The 25,146-nt window shown below is 41.8% G+C and overlaps 1 protein-coding gene and 1 non-coding gene across 2 annotated transcripts in view; one reads left to right on the forward strand and one right to left on the reverse strand.

Annotated features, from left to right (window-relative positions):
• The window catches only part of TSHR (thyroid stimulating hormone receptor), an 81,422-nt gene that overhangs the window by 12,169 nt on the left and 44,107 nt on the right, over positions 1–25,146 (forward strand). The window contains exons 2-3 of the mRNA XM_061613236.1: positions 18,824–18,895; positions 23,736–23,810. Of these exons, the coding sequence (XP_061469220.1) occupies positions 18,824–18,895; positions 23,736–23,810 (147 nt within the window). The remainder of the gene's footprint in view (positions 1–18,823; positions 18,896–23,735; positions 23,811–25,146) is intronic.
• Positions 16,820–16,938, reverse strand: LOC133378604 (5S ribosomal RNA). Its single transcript, XR_009761053.1, has one exon. It is a non-coding gene; the product is annotated as a 5S ribosomal RNA (ribosomal RNA).

Raw genomic sequence — 25,146 nt, forward strand, 5'->3', positions numbered from 1 at the left:
AAACAGGAAACTGGTTCTGGAGGGTGCAGCTGTGAACTACTGAGACACATCTTATCAAAATGTACCTCAATTGTTTGAATTGGTATTTATGTGTAATTATGAATATCTGCTTTGGTGATGCAGGAATAAAACTCCTTATTCAATGGGGAATTGGAGATAATTTAACTGGAAATATCTACCTCTACATCGTAAACAAATTTTAGGTTTAGTTATCTTAAATAACAGTTCACAGAACTCTATTCAAATTGGGTCAGGATGACTTTTGAAAAAACTCCAGCCAGACTTAATTTTCATTCTTTTGTCCATGCCCTATTAGCTAAGTTTGGATCTCACAGCCATGTACTCTCTTGTATTATTGCACAGGGGGCTCAAAAATCCATCTATTGATGACCACAATTATTTTTATTTTTCTTAACCTACAAAAGGCTCCCTCCCTCCTGAAATTCATCATCATCATAGTAATGCTGAGAGATTTGCCTACAGATACTGGGAAAGCATTTACAACAATTAAATTGGCAAGATGACTTGCGACAGTTTTGTGAGCCTCCTACAGGTGTAGGACTAGGCTGAGTGTGAATTGTTATATGAATTGGATGTCCTAACAATAACCAACCAGCAGGGTGTAGTGGTTAGAGCATTGGACCAGGAAATGTTAGACCTGTGTTCACATCCATGAAGCTCACTGGGCAACCCAGAGCTAATAACTATCTCCCATCCTTGCCTACCTCAAAGGATTGTTGTGAAAATAAAATGGGGGAACAATGTATTTCACCCAGAGCTCAGTGAAGGAAAGCTGGGCTAATGTACAATAGTACAATTCTATTCTTGATGTGTCGGCTAGATGAAGATGGGATATTGATTTGAATCTTCTTGCACCAGTTGATCCTGATGAGATTCCAACATTGGGGGTTCTATGCTGGTGTAGCATCACAGTTATGCTGACACACCTGTAAAGGCCTAATGATTCCAAATGGGCAGCACTAGAAGTTTGGCAGCAGAGGAACAGGACTAACACTGTGATCCTAACCTCTCCACTGGCAGGGCTGTATGGAGTGGCAGAAGGGGGGGGAGCCAGATCGCTGTGCCAGCCTGGAGCCGGTGCAGCAGTCAGACCTCAGCCCTACCCCCTCCCTACCCTTGGAACACTCCCCTTTTAGAGCTTTCTGCTGGTGGGGAGTCCACCAACAGCCTACTGCCCATTTGGCAACTGGTGGGACGTAGCTTAGCTGAGAGAGCTAGGCAGAGGGACGCCTCCGCTCATTCCAACCCCCACCCACACACCATAAGGAGGTTTGGTTTACTCTGTTAGTCATAGTGTGGTGGCACATACCCTGTGGAATTCCCTCCCCTTAAATATTAGACAGGCGCCATTTCTGTTATCTTTTCGGCAAATACTGAAGACCTTCCTCTTTCAACAAGCCATTTAAGTTGAGACCTTGTCCCAGTCTGCGTCTGTGTTAGAATTGCTTTTAATATGTTTTTAAACCTTTTTTTTCTCAAAAAAGTTTAAAACCTTTTTTCCCAAAAAATATGTTTTGAAAGCTTTTTTTAAAAAAATGTTTTTAAAGATGTTTTGTTTTATTGTATTTTAGAGTCTGTTTATATGATGTTTTAGAGTGTTTTTGGTGCTTTTGTTTGCCGCCCTGGGCTTCTGCTGGGGGGAAGGGCGGGATATAGATCAAATAATAAATAAATAAAATTATCCTATGCTGGTTCAGTGATTCTGTGTTATGCCAGTAAAAAGCTGGTCTCATTTTAAATGTTTGTCCTGGAGCCAAAGGAAAGCCCAAAACTACTGATCTTGCCATCTTTCTGCTCCATCACTGTTGTCATGATGGAGAATAAGATTCTGATTAACAGCCCTATATCCCAGTGCCTGAAGTAACTTTTGCAGGAAGGGAGTCTTATGAACTGAGGCAAAAAGCGGTGATGAGAGATGAAGGTGTAGGCTTAATAGACAAAACAAAAACTGACAAATTGCTGGGTCCAAATGGCATCTACCTGAGAGTTCTCAAAGAACTCAAATGTGTGATTGCTGGTTTTCTAACAAAAATGTGTGATTGCTGATTTCCCCTCAGATCCGCCTCCATACCTGAGGACTGGAAAGTGGCCAATGTAATACCAATTTTTAAAAGGGATCCACAGGGGATCCTGGAAATTACAGGCCAATTAGCTTAACTTTTGTCCCAGGAACACTTGTATAAAGTATTGTTATGAGCATGGGGGGTTGGAATGGATGATTCCTGTGGGTCACCTTTCCAGCCTCTGATTTGGAATCCTGTGCCTTGGAGTGAGGAAACCAAACCCTGGAGAAGTGCACGGACCCCTGAAATCTCACCGCTCAGAGATTGGGGGAGGCGCACAACAGTATTATTTTCTTTGTCATCTGTTATCATTTTGGCATCCTCACTGAGTAGCTGCACCACAATTTCCTTTCTCTGTCTTTTCCTGTGGATGTACCTGATAAATCATGCAATTGGGGTAAAATGAAGCGGGGAGGTATAGACAACAAGGTCTGCTTGGACAATAGTAGGTAGACATAGCAACTGACCAAATGAATGTGGAAGGACTGACCAAAATGACAGGCATTTTCAGGCATATGAGAGCTTCACATGAGATAATTGATACATGCACAATTCATTGATGCATGGGATAATTGGTCGATACATCACTGGTTGTGACATTGCACAGGTATGCCTGTGTGGGGATCCTTCCACCCTGATTTAGTCAGAGACTGTATTTGGAACCTCATCTGTGCTCAACCTGGTCCACAGGGCTACAGTTCCATATCTAACCCAATCCACTCCTTTAGACCTCATCTGTATATGTCTTTCTTCTGCGGCTACATGGTTAAGGAGTTACTGCATGGTGAGGAACGTACAGATTCTAACCCTGCCTCCTCCACTCTTCCCCCCTGCCCCCAACTCTGAGCAGGCAGCAACAAGTGAGTTTTGCCTTGCAATTGCCATTTTCATAATTTCCCATAGGAAATTTCAATCCCTCTCTCGCACACTTCAGTTTTCCTTTTAAGTGCTTTTCCCCACTGAGCTATTGAGCAGGTCCTGATGCTGGTTCTTGTGAGCTTTATGTTCTGATTTGCAGTTTTCCTTGTGCCCAAATCTTGCTCCCCTGACACAAATAAAATTGCAAAGGAGATCCCCCCCCCGCCAAAAAAGCCAGGGTTTGAATCCTACTTGTGCAGAGCCAATGTGCTCTCAAAAGGCCTCCTGATGTTGGCTGGTTGCTGTGACAGGGATGTCAACACTTCTCTATATAAAACTGTATGTTCGCCAGTTAAAATGGTGGCTGTTTGTAGGGTGTTTGTGTTGCAATGTGACTCAAACCCATCTGTAAGGGACTCTGGCACCATGTCAGTCTGCCTAGGAGAGGGTGCTGTAGCATCTTTGTGGCTGCTCACTTGTGTTTTGAATGTTTCTTAGACACAGGGTGATGTGGAGTTGTTATGCCCATGTTATGCCTATTTTCATTGATTGGTTTCTTCTGTGTGTGGCTAATGCAGGAATGTCATTGGCATGTAACGCCATGATTTGTGGGTGATATTGGTGTTGCCTGTGTTGCTATCTTATTTTTTGCATACTATAAGTAAATGTTTCATTGTGCTGTCTCTATTTGCTGCTGGGGTGCGTAGTAGGGTTGCCAGGTTCCTGGCCTGAGATTTATCCTGTATGTTTAGGAGAAGAGAAAGTCAACCAAGTGCAGGTGTTCTTGGAACACTGTAATGAGAAAAACCACAAGGTGGAATTCTCCCTTCCCCCTGCACAAATTTAAAGACACAGAAGACCTCTTGGTTGCCAGGCCCAGCCTCCAAAAGGTCTTCTGTATCTTTAAAAGTTGTGCAGGGGGAAGGGAGAATTCCACCTTGTGGTTTTTCCCATGACAGTGTTGCAAGAACACCTGCACTTGGCTGACTTTCTCTTCTCCTAAAGATACAGGATCAGTCGCAGGCCAGGAACCTGGCAACCCTAGTGCATAGTGATGCCTCAGTGATTGTTGTGTGCTATCCATTTCATTTGTACCTTGCTAAGCAGAGTTTAACAGAGTTTAGCAGAGAATTAAGTGTTTCTAAAGAGCTGTTCTAGTGTTCCCCATCATGTGGATGGATAGGGATTCACTAGTTGGCCCCACCCCCTCTATCGTGTTCCAGATGGGCCAGTTTTGCAACCCTTCATGCATTGCGGCTGAACTGTTTCAGTAGGAAGGCTGCTGTACTTGTGTAAGGCCTAGCTGCATTGTACATTTAAAGCGGTATGATACCACTTCAAACAGTCATGGCTTCCCCCCAAAGACTCCTTGGTACTGTAGTTTGTGAAGGATGCTGAGAGGTGTTAGGAAAACCCTTTTCCCCTCACAGAGCTACAAATCTCAGTGTCATTTAACAGTTAATCTCTCTTCCCAGAGAACTCTGAAATTGTAGCTGTATGAGGGGAAGGAGGCTCTCCTAACAACTCTCAGCACCTTTAACAGCATGATACTGTTTTAAATGTATAGTTCAGATGGGGCCTAAGTTCCTGTGTGATGTAGACTCCTGTTCTGTCAAGGTTCTAAATTATATGGGAAGCCTACACAAGTATAAAAGGATGCCTGCTGCAGACGTTCAGCCCCAACACATAGAATGTATCCCCCCATAGAGTGGGGCTGGGCCACCTGGAACGTGGCAGAGGGTGAGGTCAATGAGCAGATTCCTGCTGTCCCTCCTCCCACAATGTGTGAGGGGAAATGCTCAACCAGGGCTTCAGTGATCTTACCAGAATGAACTGAAATACGAAATACATTTTTCCTAAATCCAAGACTCTCTCTCCTGCCCTCTGCCCCACCCCAGTTACACTTCAGAATGTGTAACTAAGAGGCTGGAGCAAAATGAACCCCTTGTTCTTCTACACAAGCTCATGTTAGGTACTTGGGAGATCAGCAGACTGTGAACACTGCATGATTTTCTCAGGAGTCATGTTTAAGAGTCTGTGTGGAGCTTTCTGGTGACTACACACACACACAGGGGTGATTTGTTACAAAACATGGGGAAGGGCCATAGACCAGTGGTAGAGCTTTGCATGTGAAATGTCTTGGGATCAATCCTTGACATCTCTGGGTAGGGCTGGAGGAGACTCCTGTCTGAACCCCTGGAGAGCATCTGCCAGTCAGTATAGACAATACTGAGCCAGATGGGCCAACAGTCTGCCTCAGTATAAGGCACCTTTCCATGTTCCTATGCTAGGACCTGTGTCTGATAGAGGCCTCCCACCTCTTTCCCCCCAGTCAAGGTGGATGAAGGACAGATATAGCTTTCCCCATCTTCTTCCCAGTTCTCATTGAGTGCCTGGAACTCATCACTTCAGATTGCAGGTTGAGGCTCACATGACTGAACATACTGTTCCGCTGTGGGTTTTTTTACAGTTTTATAACTGTCATTGTTTCATTTGTTTTTATAACTATGCGTTATATTGTTGCTCTGGGACCTTATGATGAAGAGCAAATCATAAATAAATACATACATTTAGGACTAACATGAGTAGCTGTCAGGGGTCCGGCGCCCCAGCTGAAGCCTGCACTGCGCCCTCCTTTCATTTTTTCCCCCCTGACCCGATGCTCAGAGCAATGCCAGTTGGCTGGATCAAGCTGCCATTTTCATTTCCACAGTGCCCCTGCCTTAGCATCACTCTGAGAATTGTGCAACATTTAAAGGGGAGCCAAGCCCCAGCCGTCCAGCTCTGTTTGGGCAGCTGTCACCACAGCCAAGAAAGACCACCAGAGGTTTACTGACAGAAGAGGGACCCCACCAGACAGCCCTTTGTCCAGGGCCCCCTCAAACTAGGAGCCAGCTCTGACTGGACTCTTTGCTCAGTAGGTCATAGATGACTTCTAGCCTAGCCTTTTCTCAGATGTGCTTGTGAGGGAAGGGTGTTTTTTTTGCCCCACCTCCTTTATGGAGAACATTGAGTCTTGTAAGCCCTTACCTGCAGTTTGAAGGATTACAGCTCAAAATTTGTTTGTTTGTTATGTATTTATTTAAGCAGGAGTGGGAAACGTTTGGCCCTCCATTTGTTGCTGAACTGATATTCCCATCAGCCCTAGCAAGCATGACCAATGGTCAGGAATAATGGGAATTGTAGTTCAGCAACATCTGGAGGGCCAGAGGTTCCCCACACCTGATTTAAAGCATTTTTGAACCTGCTCTTCAGTCAAAAAAGGCACCCACAGCAGTTTGCAAATGTCAGTACTAAGACAGTCCCTGCCCTCAGACCTACAGTCTAAAAGACACAACACAGAAGTCAAAAGGATCAAGAGGGGGGAGGGAAAGGGGCAAACTCTTGCACTAGTTCTTAGTTAAAGAGTTCTGCTAATAGCCAGCTGGAATGGAAATAGCTCAAGGAGAGAAGGACCCAAACTGCCAATAGAGAGAGCCTGCTGTCTCAGATCCCTCTCTGCTTTAGCCTAATGTGGGGACCTGTGGCCTTGCAGGAGTTCCAGTTTGGCCTGTGAAGCCATTTTCTCCCAAGCCACGCCCACCTGTCAATCAGTTCACATGTGTTATGAGCATGGGGGTTGGGATGAATGATTCCTGTGCGTCCCCTTTCCAGCCTCTGATTTGGAATCCTATGCCTGGGGGGCTGGCTCTGCTAGCCAGATGAATCTCCTTTGTTAATCAAATAGAGTGGCCAGGTAAGATAATGGGCCTATCAGTTGCCCAGCAATGGTGAATGGTCCAGGAAGACCCTTTTGTCAATGAAACTCTTCAGGAGAGCATCCACCCCACACCCACCCCATTCCTGGAGCCCAGCAGAGTCTTGTAGTTTTCAGTTTTTGGCTAGAGAATGCTTGGAGCCTGAAGGCAGGCAAAGAGACTGGCTCTGTGCACCATGGCATTTGGGGTGCCTTCTGCAACCGAGATGGAAACGCTGGATATTGGACTGCTGATGCATTTAACCCCTCCATCCTTGAGCTCAGGTTGGAATGTGTGTAAATAAACAAACCATATTTCATAAAGACACCGCAATCTCCGCTGACCTTCTTCCCAAAGGAAACCAAACCCTGGAGAAGTGCAGGGACCCCTGAAATCTCACCGCTCAGAGATTGGCGATGCGCACAACACTGGTGTCACAAGTGGGATTGAGTTTCCTGGGAGAAGCATTGGGAGCAAGGTGTGCCTGAGTCAAAATGGAAGAGATAACAGCAACCCTCCTGGAACAGATGAAATTGATGTACCAGCAGCAAAGGCAACAAGAACGCCAGGTAGGATAATGGGCCTATCAGTTGCCCAGCAACTGCTGAATGGGCCAGGAAGATCCTTTTGTCATTGAAACTCTTCAGGAGAGCCTTCCCCCACTCCTGGAGCCTAGGAGTGTTGTGTGTTTTTTAGTTGGGTCAGAGAAAGGCTGGGAACTGCAGGCAGACAGAGAGACTGGCTCTCTGCACCATGGCATTTGGGGTGCCTTCTGTAACATTGATGGGAAAGCTGGATATTGGACTGCTGATGCCTTGAACCTCCCCCCCCCATCTTGAGCTCAGGTTGGAATGTGTGTAAATAAATAAACCATATTTCATAAAGACACCGCACTCTCCGCTGACCTTCTTCCCCAAAGGAAACCAAACCCTGGAGGAGCGCAGGGACCCCTGAAATCTCGCCCCTTGGAGATTGGGGAGGCACACAACCTGTTCCCAGCAGGATTTATCTCCCGTTCGTCAGCTGATGTCAGGAAAATGGCACACCTAGCCAAAGAAAGCTTCTTTCGTCTCTTCATTGTCTGCCACTGCTGCCACTTACGGAAACACAAGAAAGAAGATGGGATTTTGACAGGTGCCATCAATTATGTGATGTCATAATGATGCCATGTGATTGACAGGCAGCCTCCTCCACACACACACACACCCCTGTCAAATTTGACCCCTGGGGCTGATCCTGAGAAGGATCTGGCCTGTTGAGGCAAAAAGATTCTGGCCTAATATAATGGTGGCTGCTAGATAACTGTTGAGCCTAATGCGATAGCTCTTTTTTTAGCAGAGCCGAGAGAGGCCTCTGCAGTTCCATTTCTCCCTCTGTTATTGCCTGAAGAAATACCACATCAGTGGAAAATAGATGAAAGTTACTGGAGTCCCCTTGGGAATAGAGGTGGCAACCCCAGTGAAAACAAATGTTGTGAATTAAAAATTTACACTTCACAACAGTTTCTTTGTAACATTTTCCAGGATTATATGTATTTTTTTCATTTATATTTGTTCCAGTTACTGTTTTCTTCTTATTTTTCTGTTTTTTGTATGTTTGTTTAATTTCTTTAGTATTTTTATATTTATTTATTTATTTATTACATTTATATACGGCTGCATAGCCGAAGCTCTCTGGGTGGTTTACAGCAATTCAAAACATTAAAAACAAATATACAAATTTTAAAACACAAAAAACAATTTAAAAACACGATTTAAAAAATTTAAAAACAATTTAAAAACACAGATATATATGTGTGTTTTATAATTGTGAAATTCAATTTTTAAAAAATGAATTAAAAGTTTAAGCAACAATCAATTTAAACTCATCAAGAAGCAGTCAAGCTCTAGCTACTACTGGATACATAATCGTCAGTACTCATAAGGAATCCAACCTGTTGCCAATTTAGTTGCAAAGTAATAAAAAATACTGATACTAAAAAAAAAAAACCCACCACAGGAATACAATGTGGCCAAATATTTCTCCCCTTGATTCACCTGCTAATTTTTAAATATGATCCATTTCTATCATAATCTGAGATTCATTCCATTCTATCTTATTCATTCCATTTGTTTTTTTCAAAAGCAGCAACAAAAAGTTTTTGGCCTTTGTAAAATGTTCAGTAGTTAATAACAATATATGAAAAGCAAAAGCCAAACCAATTAAAAATATACACAGCTAACAAAAGAGGGCAACCCCAGTATTTTAGCAAAATCATTTGAAGAATGGTGCCAAGTAAGAGTAGGCAGGCGAAAAAAGATAATATAATTTGGTTTGTTTGTCATAGTCTGAAAAAGAGGTCATGGCTGAAGAGAGGTCTTTTTGTTTTAATCTTATATAATTCCCTCTGAAACTGTTGGTTGAAGAGGCGGCTAAATCTAAATCCCTAACCTTTTCTCCCAAGGATCACTTGAAAATTGCTGATGGTCTTGGCAGACCGCTTAATGATTTTTCTGTCTGTTGTAGCAATTGAACCATGCTGTCCTAGATGCTCTATGATTTTTAATTGTATTTTATTGATTTTTTTATTTTTTGATATTGTATTTTATTGTTTTACAGTCTGCATTCTATAGAATTCAGATTGTAATACAACAGAAGAAATAAAAATACAATTAAAAATCAATATGAATATTTAATATGGACATGCAGTGGAACACCTAAAGGAAGCTTGCAGACCACTGGTGGGCCACTGACCAGAGTTTGAAATCCCCTGATCTAAATAAATATAGATTATAATCAGCATGCAGTTTGGGGACCCCTGTTGTTTTCCCTGGATAGATGGAAGGTAGCAATAGGGAAATTTTGCCTTTTATCAAATTTGGCTGGTTTACCAACTGCGGTCATTTCTGCGAGAAACACATCTGGCATCATTTATTTTCCATACCCTGGTTACTTCCATTTGGATTATTGCAATGTTTAGGTGAGTCTGCTTTTGGAAACAGCCCAGAAACTTCAAATAGTGCAAAATGCTGCTGTCATATAAGATTGGAGCATATAACTATAACTCTTGGGTCACCACTAGGGATGGGATCAGTCAGATGGTGCCACTGCAAAAGCATTCAGTCGACGTAACAAGCAGTGTCAATTTAAGTGTGTTCTTTGTTCACTATCCACTGCTTTTACCAGACCAATTTTTCCCCTCCCCAAAAATATTAATATTAATATTGGTATTTTCTTTCAAAATACTGATATTTTCTCTCAGTAGGAGCCCATATTGATATTTTGAAAGGAAATATTGATAATAAATATTTTGAAAGAAAATATCAATATTTTGAAATAAGATCAATAATTTGAAAGAAAATATTGATAAAGGAAAGTAGTTGCGCTGTTGCCATTTCCTTCTCCACTATAACTGAGGCTGGTCAGTTTTCATGTTAGCAAGCAAGCAGAGAGACCAACTGTTTTCCTTTTTGAAAGGAAAAGAGGAAAACAGCTTTCAGTGCCCCCCCACCTCCTCCTAGAGTCAGCGTTGGTGATACTTGGCTTCTTCGCTCCTACTTGGATTATTTGAGTGGTAGGGGGTGGCAATGGAGAGAGAGAGAGAGAGAGAACGCTGTATTGCTGTGCTGTGCTGTGCTGTGCTGTGCTGTGAGTAAAAACAGTAAAAGAACAATATATTTGAGGGAGGAAAATCAGTGTTGGAGGAAAGCCACTGAAGTTCAGAGTAAACAGGATCACTCCTCAAAGATGGAGAATATGTGGACCATTGAAAAATCCAGCACTAAATCCAAATTCAGAAGAATTCTCACCCATCCCTCGTCAGCATCCAGGGCTACGTTCAGTGTCTAGGGGATATTCTTATATTAAGTACCAGTTCAAGCCTCACCCAGGAAACTGGGAACTCCAGTTTGGATGTCAGAGTAGCAGTCTTCCCTCTGCCCCAAAGCCTTCCTAGCCACCTAGTCAGCCATCTCATTCCTAGCAATGCCCACATGAGCTGGAATCCAACAAAACTGAACCACGATATCATAATTCAGTATTCAGCCTCCAATCTCATATGATATAAGGACTGAGTGTCCCTTGATCGTCTATTCATTGGCCTGATGGATGGCCGCGGGTTCTTCCTCAGATTGATCTGAGTGGTGGTGGAGTTTACAAAAGTCAGCTTGGACTGGCAATATCCAAAAGCAAGGCAGTGGAATATATTTTGTCTAAGTGGGATTGATGGTGTACAATCTATGCAGACGGATCTTGGGAACCACAGGATGGCTGTGTGGGTGCTGCCTATTGTATCAGCATTTCAAGTTCAAAGGGCTTGTTCAAATGGATCTGACTGCTGAACTGATAGCTATTTTGTTGGCATTGGAATGGGTACAGGATATGATACCTGACCAGGTGGTTATGTTTTCAGACTTCCTGTCAGGCCTGATGGCAATTCAGAATAGAAGTATGAATTGTAAAAGTAATCTGGTCCCCCTCTGCCTCACCAGGTCTGTGACATCTGTTCCCCATAGATCACTTAAAGAGCATCAGCATCATTGTTACCTGAGGGTAACTCATTAACGAGAAGGCACAAGTGGCCTAAGCACCCTTCTGTATGTTAACTTACTCAACAGTTACAGCAGAACATAAGAGTGCAGTTCTGTGCAATATGCAAATGAGTGTGGCATGCTGGGTTTTGACATTAATGCTTCTCTGCACTTTCTGCTTCCATCACTTGGTAGAGCATGTTCTTTTCTCTTTAGCTTCTTATTCTGTCTGCATTGGTTGCCCATTTGTTTCCAGGCTTGATTTAAGTTCTGGCATTGATTTTTAAAAGGCCTAGTTAGGACCAGGTTATCTCAGAAACTGCCTTTTCCCAGTGCCTTTTATCAGCTGCACCTGATAAGACTACTACAACCATTGCTGGACCGGGGCAGCTTGGCCACAGTAGTTCAGGCATTGGTGACTGGTTTTCTGCAGCGCACTGTATATGGGGCTTCCCTTGCACTTGACCTGGAAACTACAATTTTTGCAAAATGATGCAGGCAGATTGCTGACAAGAGTGAGACCCTGTCAGCATATAACAGCTCTGCTCAGAGATCTGCACTGGTTGCCAGTTTGTTACTGGGACAAGTTCAAGATGTTACTACTGCTATATAAAGCCCTTAACAGCTTGGGACCAGTTTTCTTGTGGGACCACCTTACCCCATGTGGACCCATGCAAGCACTTTGATCTGTGGGACTGGCCATGTTACAGGTACCACATAATACTCATTCCACATTTGTAATTAACCATTCTTTTAGCGTAGCAGCATCTACTCTTTGGAACTCCCTGCATATTGACATCAGGAAGACACCTTAGGTATATTCCCTTCGGCACCTGCTTAAAACATTTTTGTTTAGGTAAGCCTCTTCAGATACATAGATGCTGATGTATTTTAAACTTTTTAGGCTGAAATCAAATATACAATTTCTTACCTGGGAATAGGTCCCATTAAACACAATGAAACTTACTACTGAGTAGAAATGTATTGGATTGCAGCCTTAGTCTTACTTGCTTTTTTATTTGCTTTTAAAATGTTTTAATTACTTGTTTTTAACTATTTTATTGATCATTTAAACTTTTTTTATAAATCATGTAAAAGTTTTTTACAACTTTGATATCTGAGATGTATGTTTTTAGAACCCACACTATTTTTGTGAAGTTTAGGTTTCTTTTAACTGTTTTTAATTATGTGTTTTAAAACTGTTGTAACCCATCCTGGGACCTTTGGGTGAAGAGTAATAAATAAATAAATAACAACAACAACAACAATAGCAGTATATAAATTTTGTTAAATAAAAATAAAATAAGATCTGTCCAGCCCTGTTTTCTGTGCCACAATTCCATTAGATCAGGCAGGCGGGCAGGTATAACTATGAGCAAATGCCTATCATAGAGCATTGTGCTTTTTAAAAAATTCTTTTTATTTATTAATTTTTAAACCATCATAGCATTCTCATGCGCTGTGCAGGCAGCCTCCCTGACTGCCTGCACTTTTGACATCCTCCCATTGACATTCTAGAGGCACTCAAGAGCAACACAAAGCTTTGCTTGAAAAAGTTAAAAGGGGGAAAAAACACAACTCAACAACCTTATAATGTTATTAAGAACAAAAAGACTGAACCTTTTTTACACCTCTGATAGGTTACCTGGTCTCTGGTTTTTGCCCAGAGACTTTGGATTTTTGGGGTCCTCTCAGGGTCAGTTACTTCAATCTCTGGACGTTCAGCTTTCATTTTAAAAAAGAGTTTCTAGATGGTCTGGTTCACAAAATATACACAAAAACATCAGCCACCTGCCCCCACAACTTCTGTTAAATTAGCTCTTAGCTGGCTGCTCTAACCCTGCCCTTTCAAGTTTGTAGCTAATAAGTGAAGTCCGGGTTGTGAATAGGGTTGCCAGGTTCATGGCCTGATCCTGATCCTGTATCTTTAGAAGAAGAGAAAGTCAGCCAAGTGCAGGTGTTCTTGCAACACTGTAATGGGAAAAACCACAAGGTAGAATTCTTCCTTCCCCCTGCACAACTTTTAAAGATACAGAAGACCTCTTGGAGGCCGGGCCTGGCAACCAAGAAATCCCTTTAAAATCCAATAACCACAAAACAAGTATAAAACAATTGCAAAACAGCTTAAAGTGGCATGCTTCTGAATTTTGGGTTGGGTGAGGTTTAGCCCATGGTCACCCAGTAAACCTTATAGTTCATTTTCATTTATTTATTTATTTGTCGCCCATCTGGCTGGCAATCCAGCCACTTTGAGCGACGTACAAAATTAAAACATATTGTTACATTAAAATATTAAAATCTCAACCAATAATAATAAAACCTAACCCACCCCAAAAGCCTGTTTGAAGAGCCAGGTCTTCAAGGCCTGGCAAAAGCTCATCATAGAGAGGGCATGACAGAGATCATCTGGGAGGGAATTCCACAGATTGGGGGCCACAATTGAAAAAGCCCTCTCCCTAGTCCTCACCAGTCTAGCTGTTTTAACTGGTGGGATGGAGAGAAGGTCTTTCAAGGCTGATCTAGTTGAGTGGCATCACTGATGATGCTGGAAGCGCTCCTTCAGATAGACTGGGCCGAAACCATGCAGGGTTTTAAAGGTCAAAACCAACACCTTGAATTGGGCTTGGAAAACAACTGGTAACCAGTGCAACTCCTTCAGCACTGGAGTGATGTGATCTCGCCGGCGGCTGCCTTTAATCATTTTTAATCATTTTTAATGATTAAAAAAAATAATTAAAACGATTTACATGCAGGCAAAGTTTATGAAGTTGATTCACACAGTACATTGAAAGCACATCCAACTTGGACTGAAAGCACATGACTTCCCCCAAAGAATCCTGGGAAGTGTAGTTTCTCCCTCACAGTTACAGTTCCTATCACCATTAACAAACTACAGGTCCCATGATTCTGTGGTGGGATTCATGTGCTTCAAATGTATGTTGAATGTGCTTTAAATTAATGGTGTGGATCTGCCCTACGTATGACATGCCTTCATTAGTAAATTCAAAAGAACAATTTTAAAATATACTTTTTTAATAAGGGGAAGGGTTGTAGCTCAGTGGTAGGGGATATGCTTTGCATGCAAAGGTCCAAAATTCAATCTCTAGAAAAGACTATTGCCTGGAATCCTGGAGAGCCAATGCTAGTCCATGTCATCAGTACTGAGCTAGATGGTACCAAATGACCTGTGTTGGTAGAAGGCAGATTCCTTTGTTCCCTAAAAGCGGGAAGAGACCCAAGAGCCACAGTGACTCCAACATTTATTTATGTATGTATTTTATTTACAACATTTATATACTGCTTCGTTGTAAAAAAAAAACCCTCAAAGTAGTTTGCAGAAGGAATTAAAACAAAATTATTGGCAAAAACAGTTTAAGACTGTGTAGTAGCTACACAGACAGCTGAAATATTTCATCTACATATGACTAAGAATGAGAAGATTTCCCTGTTCCAGTCCTTCCGTGTTTCTCTGGATTGCTCTGCAGTTTGCCCTGCTCTGTATTCCACACCTGAATTCTGGTTTCAACAGAAGAATTTCTAAACTTAATTTCAGAATTGCAGCATACAGTTTGCCTTGGGTTTCAGTTCCTACAGTTCATTTGGATCCTTTTTATCCCTCTATGATTCTGATGCATGTATGTTCAATAAAACTCTGCAAAAAAGCAAATCATGCTGTGACTGTACCCATGATTGCATCAAGGTTCTTTTTGTGCATTGCTTACAGATGGTCACATATACTGCTGCACGCTAGTAAACACATAAAAAGAATCTTGATGCACATGGAGATTGCTTGAAGATTGTTTTTCTTTTCTTTTTTTTGCAGTGTTTTATCAGTGCACACCAAAAATATAGAGAGGGAAGTGCAAATGAAATGGGCTGCAACCTGTGCATGAAGTCCTCTGTATATAATCCAGAAATTTAACAATTGTGTATTCCTAATGCATCAGATTGACAAAACCACTTAATTCAGAAGTGTAAAATCCAGGGTGAAATTCTGGTAAGGAGAATTTCTGAAGCAACCATACTTATGGCGTATCTACAATACAAGCTTATACATTTGTTATATACATTATATATTGGTTTTATACATTCAACTGTCATGGCTTCCTCCAGTTAATTATAGTTTATGGCCATTAATTGTAGGCATGAATGTAGGACTAACACTTCATTAATTTTACTGCTGGTAGCATTGTAAATTATTAGCTAACTCTACAGAGACGTCTGCCCTGAATACCAAAATTTGGCACAAGGAATGGTGGAATTATTATTATTATTAATTACATTTCTATACCGCCCCATAGCCGAAGCTCTCTGGACGGTTTACAACAATTAAAAACATTAAAAACAAATATACAAATTTAAAAACACTTAAAAAAACAATTTTAAAACACTTGCTAAAATGCCTGGGAGAAGAGGAAAGTCTTGACCTGGCACCAAAAAAATAACAGTGTTGGCACCAGGCGCACCTCTTCAAGGAGATCATTCCATAATTGGGGGGCCGCCACTGAGAAAGCCCTCTCCCTTGTTGCCATCCTCCGAGCTTCCCTCGAAGTAGGCACCTGGAGGAGGGCCTTTGATGTTAAGCGTAGTGTATGGGTGGGTTCGTGTCGGGAGAGGCATTCCATCAGGTATTGTGGTTTAATTCTTGCTTTAATATTGACATTGCACTGTCCAGTAATGCAATGCAACAATCAATGACTGTAGTTAAATTTACCAATAAAATATGTTATGTTCTGTCTAAAGGGTTTCCTTTTGATGTTTTATAAAATATTTGTGGAAGATACTGTAAGGAAGGATTTTTTAAGATATATTATTAGATTTTGTCCTTTTTTCCCCAGAGAAACTTTAATGATATTGAGTCTGACATGCACATTTCTGTTTTTTTCCACTAATCCTAGTGCTTTGAATGCTTTTTGTCTAGTTAATTCTGCAGATGTGATATCAGTCTTTATGGCTTTTCCACAACACAAAAATCCTACCAGCTGCAATATGAGGCACAGTAAACAACTAAAAATAAATAAATTAAAGAACAGTGAGCTGTTCCATGCAGAATGAATTTAGCAAAGAACCAGTTAAGCTGTATGTGTTCTAGTTCTGTCCCTTCTCTTCATTTTTTTTTTTTACAGAGAAAATATAACATTTTTCCACAAGATGTAACGATTGCCATTAACTCGGATGGCTTTAAAAGAGGATTAGACAAATTAATGGAGGATAAGACTATCAATGGCTACTAGCCACCATGGCTATGTTATGCTTCCACTGTCAAAGGCAGAATGCCTCTGAATACCAGTTACTGGGAAGTGCAAGTGGGGAGTGTTGTTTCTGTTGCAATTCAGTCCTGCCTTTGGCTTGATCCAGAACGGCTCTTCCTGCATTCTTAATAATTTGTTCAGAAGAGCGAAGAGATGCTGCATCCTACAAGGAAGGGAAGGAGAGGGAAGGAACTTGAAATACTTCTTGTTGAAATACAGTTGAGAGAATTCAAAAATGTGCAAAACTGTACCAACATTATTGTTGTTATATGTCTTCAAGTTGATTACAACTTATGGCGGCCCTATGAATCTTTTGGATATATTCATAGGGTTTTCATGGTAAGAGGTATTCAGAGGTGGTTTACCATTGCCTTCCTCTAAGCCTACAGCACCCTGAATTCTCAGGCAGTCTCCCATCCAAGTACTTACCAGGCCTGACCCTGCTTAACTTCCGAGATCAGATGAGATCAGGCATGTTCAGGGTAGTATGGCCGTAGGCATACTAGCATTAAGCCAGTTTAATTAGTATTTTATTAGTATAATGGCCTTTTGGGGAAAACTATGTATTTATATGGCAGAAACACAATCGGATATAGCACTATTTTTATTTTTTACTTAAATGCTGCTGGGGAGTAGGTCTGAATTTGATTTGAACGATAGCACTGCAAGAGACTGTGTTACCCTTACACCATTTTTTCCTGATCCAAATCACCCCCTGAAGCTGTTGTTATTGGTATATATTGCAATGGACTGCAGAAATGAATAGACAGGTAAGACTGATGGTTGAAAGAATAAAGAGTCTTAAGGTTTGTTACACCTGGGAAATAAAGTTGTCCTGAGTACAGGCATACATGTGCACACAGACTAACTCTAAAAAAGAAGGCAGAAAGGAAGGCCAGAGAAAAATGAACAAGTTCTTGCTAAAGAAGGAATCAGTGAGGGAAGAATAAGTTGCCTTTCTGTTTATCCTCCCTGCCCAACTGGTTCATGTTACTTGCTACAAGTGGGGTGCTTCACTCCCAACAGTTGTTACCCCGCAGGGGTGAAATGCAGGTACTCTGTAGCAAGACAAGCAGCAGCAGGGTGGGAAAGTGTTTGTGAGGTGCAGCAAGAAAATGGGAAATTATGTTCCCCAGTGATTTTATTCCATTTAAATTTTGAGACCTTTGAAACTGTCTTTAAGTAAAAATAAAAATACCAGACAATCAAATTATGGATCTCCCATGTCATGTGTTATTTGCCCTAAGACATGGCCATTGTTTGACAGTTTGCTGGACGTTTATGTTGTAGTGTATGTGGTAGTGTTGAAGAAAAACTTTCCAGACCAAAGATTGTGCTCCAAAGGACAGAGGTTTATTGATCAATAATACAGATATGCCAGTGGCACCAGTGGGAGAGGAAGTTCACTCGAACTTCACTCTGCCAATACCAGGTAATACACAGCTTTTTATAATAATCAATACGTCATACATACATTGGACCTTGTGACCCTCTTGTGCCAATCCCCACCCTGGTATCCTCCCCTAAGGGCAGGCTTTGGCCTATGCATCTTAAACTATTTTCGTCTATACCAAGAAAAGGGGAAGGTCTTCTACGCCTTTCTGGCCTATGTTTTGACATCTCATAAGGTACAGGACAAAACAAACAAGAACAGTACAAGATAAACTTCAAATCCAACTTAATATATAATTAACATATGTAGCTTCTCCTAAGAAAACATTCTTGTGTATCAGTTCCTCTTTTAGTACCATGTTACCCTGACAATGGACTCAGGAAACATGCTAACTGCAAACCACAGCCTCTTCTCACCAACTGTTAGGAGAGTATCTAAATACATATTCTTCCCCTTTATAATCAACACTTCAAACAATATATTTTAGCAACCACTGCAAACCATATAAACTTAAGAGATGACTTTCTGAGAATATAAAAATCAGAATTCCTTCCACAGTAGCATAAGAACTGAATGAAAGTATTGCCACTGTTTGAGAAAGGAGTAAATGTTATGACAGTCATTTTAAAGAGAGTTGAAGATTATATGTTGAAACAGTCACTATTATATTTATTTATGTGTTTATTTTTATTTATCAAATTTATATCCCACCCTTCGTCCCAGTAGGAGCCCAGGACAGCAACAAAAACATTGAAAACACTCTAAATATTTTAAATATTAAATATTTTTAAAACAGTGGGTGTAATATCAGGGTCACTAAGGGTGCATTTATAAAATATTTGGGGAAGATACTATCATACATGCTCACTTCCACCTGTCATGTCAAGCCTACCAATAAGTTCCACTTGGATTTGAGAAACGCAGTTTTAAAGGATTTTAATGACATAACTCTCATGAAAGACTATCAACTAATGAGGTTTTGTTTCTACAGGAGGTTTATGGAAACCCATTTGAGAATAATTCCTAGGGAGGCATTCTCCAATCTCCCCAACATCTCCAGGATGTAAGTTGCTTTTTTTCAATATTTCCTCATAATAAAAGTCTTGCCAGCTCAGATTTTAGCAGAAGTAGTTAAATAAAGCAGACTGAATGAAATAGACTGATTTTTTACATATAATAAAATGGGGAAAGCATTAATAATAACCTTGCTAGCTCAGATTGTTAGTAGAAGTGACTGAATAACAGGTGTGTAGTCCTGATTGGGGGGTGTATCAGAATTAAACAGATATTCACCCACCCCAGCCTGCAGCCTGTCTCTTGCCCCATGGCGTGGCGCCGCCTCTTCCTGTTCCTCCTCTGTGGTCTGGCCCTGTTGGGTAGGCTGTTGCCAAGGTCTCAGCTGTATTATTTGGGGCAGAAAAAGGGCTCCTCTCACCTCCCTCCTCCTTCTCCATGGTGGTGGAGATGGTGGCAGATCTGCGGCGGCTGAGGATCTTACTGAAGGGAAGCTGGTCAAGTAGTGTGTGTGAGAGAGAGAGAGAGACAGAAAGAGCATGTGAGAGAGAGAGAGGCTGCAAGGAGGCATGTCATGACTCATGAAGGGATCCTTCACTTCTAAATTTGCCACTACACTACTGCTGAATAATGCAGACTGAATCCAGGAAGTAAAGAACTCGGCAAATTTTATGGACTGCCTTGAAGTCGATCCCAACTTATGGCGACCCTACGAACAGGGTTTTCATGGTAAGCGGTATTCAGAGGTGGTTTACCATTGCCTTCCTCTGAGGCTGAGAGGCAGTGACTGGCCCAAGGTCACCCAGTGAGCTTCATGGCTGTGTGGGGATTCGAACCCTTATCTCCCAGGTCATAGTCCAGCACCTTAACCACTACACCACACTGGCTCTCTGGCAAATTTTACTGAGTCACACAAAAAAAGGTGAACAAAACAGATCAGACCAGGCTTCTGGCAGAATGAAGAACAAAACTTCAGCTAACACATATTTTGGGTATACTTATCTCTATATCACAGTCAGAATGTAGTTGAAATTGAAATACAATAGTTGTGTAAATTGTTTTATTGTATTGTGCAATTGCTTTCAGGTTTCTTCATAGGAAGCAATTGATGGCAAATCTGTGGCAAGGATAGAAGGATCTGCCCATTTCAGTTATTTCAGTTTCTCATTTTTGCAGTCTTAAATTTGGTTCTCCACACTTCTGCAGCAATTCCAAAAATTTTCCAACATTTTAGTGAGAATGTCTCCTACCAAATATATGTTTGTATGCTGTTTTGACTAATGTACACATTTTTGCAAGCAATTTCTCCTAATATAATGCATTCTTGCATGCTATTTTCACTTGTATATTCATTTTTGTGCACACTTTCCCCTAATATATGCATTTTTGTAAGCATTCTTTGGTTGAAGAACTGCGTCACAAAATTTGGATAACTGTGAATTTTGAAGGATGGCTATGGTTTGCGTCTCATGTTGTTTCGGAAAGTGTGAATTTGATAGATGTAGCTTTAAATGCAAACTGAATCAAATTTCTCCTGCGTCCCTAACCTGCGGCTCTCCAGTTGTTGTTAGACTCATCAGCCCCAGCGACAGTAGCCAATTGTTAGGCATGATGGGAGCTGGAGTCCAGCGACATCTGGAGGTCCACAGGTTCTCCACCCCTGTTGTGTATATACAAGAAATCCAGGCTCAAGGAATCTTCTGTGCTACCACTACCATGACACCATGAGTCCAGCTTGCACCCAGCTTTCTCTGGATTCAGCCAGAACTGTTAATTAGCTCTGCACCCTGTGTGAGCCCTGATATTACACCCACTAACTGCTTTTAAAAACCCAAGTACAAAGTAACCCTTTGCTTACACTTTTTGGCGTGATTCCCCTGCAATCACTATTCCAGCACAGATTCCTGGTTCATTCGTTCAGTTCTAGATGCTAAAGAAGAATTGCAAGCACTCTGTACAGAAGCGGCTCTCTGAGTGGGGCAGAGCCACTGCATTGGCTTCCTGGCAGGTGGGTCACTATTGCTTACTGAGAGGGGGAGGTCGGCACAGTGCAAGCAGACTGGTTGAGCCAGTCTGGCGCTGCTGCTGGTGCACTTGTACTGTGCCAATTTCCACACCGCCTCACTCCTCCCAGTAAGCAATAGCAACCCACTTGGTGGGAAGCTAGCATGGCAGCCCTACCGGACAAGCCTCTTCTGGCTCTGTATAGTGATAGAGAATTGCATTCGCTGCTGGTCAATAGCCAAAGGAGAATGAGGGAAAGCACTGAAAAGGTACTGGTACAAGGAGGAGCTCTGAAGAAACCTTATAGTGAATAAATAATGTCAGGCAATAGAGAATCAGTGGTGGGGTCAATGGAAGTAAGAAGTCTAGCCAAGTGGATTAGGGTAGCTATTCTGATGTAAGGAGTAACCTTACCAGACACAAGGTAAGGCTATCTTGGATAGCTCCATGGAGGACTCAGACTGAATACTGCATGTGAGCAGAGCTCAGATGTTGCTTCAGCAGCAGTTACTCTCAGACCAAGCCTTTTATAAGAGGGGTAGCTTTGTCTCAGAGCTAGCTCTGCATACACTGAGGGGTGTCTCTTCATTTAAAGGGGCCCAGCCTCCTCCAGGAGATATGTATTCCAACATAACAGAAAACAGTTGCAGTGGGGCTTCTGAGATGGAGACTCCATGGTCTCTTTTTGCACAAGCTTTATTGATGTATTGCCTTGTTGATGTATTTTTATATTTGTGTTTACTTTTTCTGTAAGCCGCCTTGAGGGCCGTTTGGCCGAAAGGCGGGGTATAAATAAACATTAACATAACATAACACAAGTACTCCCATTAGATTAAGTGCGTCTGGGCTGGCCCTGAGGGCAGTTGCCCCTCCCGCTCTGAATCTCTGGTCTCACCCCCAAACAAGGTCAGTCCAACCTCCAGAGTCATGACAGTAGCTAAAGAAATTAGACAGAGCAACCAATGGGATGAAGAGCAAGGATGTGAGGAAACACTGGATGGTAAAGACACAAAGACATGGAGAAATGAGTCAATGAGAAAGGGACAAAACCTTGCCTAGGATTTAGTGGCAGTTGGGGCTATGCTCTGTGGTTGGAAATGAAGTGGATAGGTCAAAGAGGTTTGGGTAGCTGGGAACTGTGGGTCAAGGTGTCAAGAGGGCATAGGACTGCTAGGTATGAATCCAAGACTCTGACAGGGCTACTTTTTAAAGCAGGGATGGGGAACTTGAGGCCCAGGACCCAAACATGGCCCTCTAAGCCTTTCTATTCGGTCCCTTGAACCCTCCCCACACCTCCTCCTTAGCCATACCCCCAATCCCCAGGCCAAGCCCCTCTCTTTGGCATTGCTTGGCACCCTCCTTGCATGTTAATGCTGGGCTAGACTGTGTCCCTGAACTCTGATAGTGCCTTTTGCTTTCCTGGATGTGGGATAGTGAGGGGTGTGTGAGTGTGGGTAGAAACTACCCTACTGTAAAAAGGCAAAAATTGCACTTGTTGTCCTGCCCCCGCCCACCACTTACATGTGGCCCCTGGAAGGTTGCCCAGAATGTGGCCCTCAGGCTGAATAGTTTAAAGAGCTGCCTTCTAGTTGTGGCTTCCAGTGGGCTGGCAACCCTAAGTGGGCAACCAGGGCCGAGAAGCAGTGGGTTTTCTGGGGGATGAATATCTCATATTGTTTCTGCGGTAACCAGCTTTTTAGCTCAGGCTCCTGCTGGGTTGCCGACTGAAAGGGCACTAGAGTTGCATATAGGCTCTTGTCCTGGTCATCCTTTACTTTCTCTTCCCCCACAGTCCCTCTTCATCCATTTTTGTGTGGCATCATACCTGTGTCAATGCCACTATACTGCACCTGAGGATTGGGACAGCTTTTGCAGCAAGTAGCACCACTTAATTACCAGGAAAACAAATATCAATGTATTGAGGCCCAAAATGCATTGCTGACAAAACATTTAGCATTCTTAGCGGTAATACACATAGCAAGGAACTTACCTGAGCAATGAACTACTTGGAGACAGCTTTTTCTCGCACTTTACGTGGAGATCAGATGAGGACATTTTACTTATGTGCCCTGCAATTTAACCTCATAAACTGACTTGCCACATTTTTTTGATTTGGCTTGTTAATTTCCAGTAATTTCAGGCTCTTCTGTATATTATCATCTGGTGTTCAGTTGCAGCTTGAAAACCTGGCACTTACTGGCCTGCCTCCTTGTCTATAGCCAGCCAGTCACAGTCACCTTCAATCATAGGATTCAGCTTTCAGCCCAGATTGGCAAATCCAGTGTATAAACCATGTTTGCACTCATATATCAAAAACTGACCACATGCAAAAAGTCAGCAGGTGTAGAATTTCAGCTGATGCTTCCTGAGGTTACTGAATGCCCAGTGCCTGTGTGAACTGACTCTTTGTACACCATTCTTCAAATTAATGTGCAGTCTACTATTTTATCAGGCTTATGCTCTAATAGAAGAGTAATGGTGGAAGAGATGCTTGTAGTCTGGAGACAGATTACTTAAGACTAAGATTTAGTAGAAGCAAATCATGCTAACCATCATGCAACTGTACCAAAAAGAAGGGGAGAGTTCATAAGTCTGAGGCACTAGCTTTCAGTTTGTTACATATGAGTATAGCCAATTAAAAGCAAAGTGAAAGAACAGAGCAGGTGTACCAAATGTGGTGCCCTCCAGATGTTGTTGGACTCCAACTCCCATCAGCTCCAGCCAACATAGTCATGGAATTGTAGTCCAACCACACCTGGGGGGGCACCATGCTGCCTACCCCTGGAACAGAGGAATACCAAGACTGAGCAAATACAATGAACTCAGCACATAGCTTGCTATCTGTCTTTGTATATGACCTTCCTTCCCATTTTTCTTGTATGTAGCTATATCACCATAGATGCAGTGCTGCAGATGCTGGAGGCTCATTCTTTCAACAATTTAAACAAAGTCACTCATATGTAAGTAGATGAAAATAAATTGCTGGTATAATGTAATGTTGGTAGTGCAAACTGGCTGTTGTAGATAAGCTCTCTTCTGAAGTTAAACTTGTCAAAAGAGAAGTGTATCTGTTCAAAACTGACAGTGCAACTAATTATCTGAGATCCTTAGGCCCTTATATTTATGGATCCCTTCATTATTGCTCCCATGTAGACATAAAAGGTATTCAATGTAGTGCTATGGCTAAGGTTCCATCAGGACAAGAATTTCTCCTTTCATGATGGAATGATCTCCCCACACCCAGTGCATACCCCCTAAATCTGTTCTGGGCTTTCCCCCAACCCTCTGGAGCAGATTTGGGGATGGTGCGGGGTGTGTATGGGATAAATAGTGTTGCATGCTACCCCAGTCTCCAAGTGGTGAGAGATTTCCAGAGGTCCCTGCACTTACCCAGGAGTTTGGTTTCCTTGGGAAAAAAAGGTCGTAATCAACTTGAAGGCACATAACAGCAATTAACTTCAATGGGTCTACTCTGAGTAGGATTAGCAATGAATACCTCCCACATTTCTGTTATTCATTATTGTTCTCTAGCATTTCATTTATTTTCCCATTTATCCACAAAATCATTTTGTACCTTTACATCCTTTTTTCAAATCACTGTCCATGCTTTTCACTTTCATAAAAATACACATTTAATTTTCAGAGCATAAGAAGAGCCTACTGGATCAGGCCACCGGTTGGCCACAGTTTTAAAACTTTGGTATTTTTTTCATATATATATAAAGAACTGGATAAAAGCATAGGTTCCTACAGCATTGGAACTTCCTGACTATTGACATCCATCAAGTGCCTTTGCTGTATTCTTTTCGGTACCTGCTTAAAACATTTTTGGTTAGGCAAACCTATCCAGACACATAGATGTTGATATGTTTACATCTCTTGTTAATTTATAGCTTCTGTATATTTAATCTAGGTGAAAATATACCAGGTATAGAAGAAAAACCTTATCCTCCGAAAACAGGAAACATCAATATACTAGTGCCATTAACTGGCTGATTGGTTTTGTAGCACTGATAAAATTATTAATATTAATACTGTAATTATAATGTTACTTTATCTTCATATTCTGTTTGCAACTGCTGGCTAATGCTACTAAACAGGATTATGAAGCCCAAAGGACACTCTCACTTAACAGGAGTTTTTTATCAGTTAAAGCTGGGTAAGACATGAAAACTTTGTCTTAATTGGGAAAAAGTTAAAAGGTTTGACTGTGCATACCAGAGATGTTATTCTATGACATAAAACCTTTCAGAAAAGTGAGTCTTTTTCTGAATTCCCCCCAGAATTCCTCAGATC

The sequence above is a fragment of the Rhineura floridana genome, chromosome 2 (assembly GCF_030035675.1).
Source record: "Rhineura floridana isolate rRhiFlo1 chromosome 2, rRhiFlo1.hap2, whole genome shotgun sequence".
NCBI lineage: Eukaryota > Metazoa > Chordata > Lepidosauria > Squamata > Rhineuridae > Rhineura > Rhineura floridana.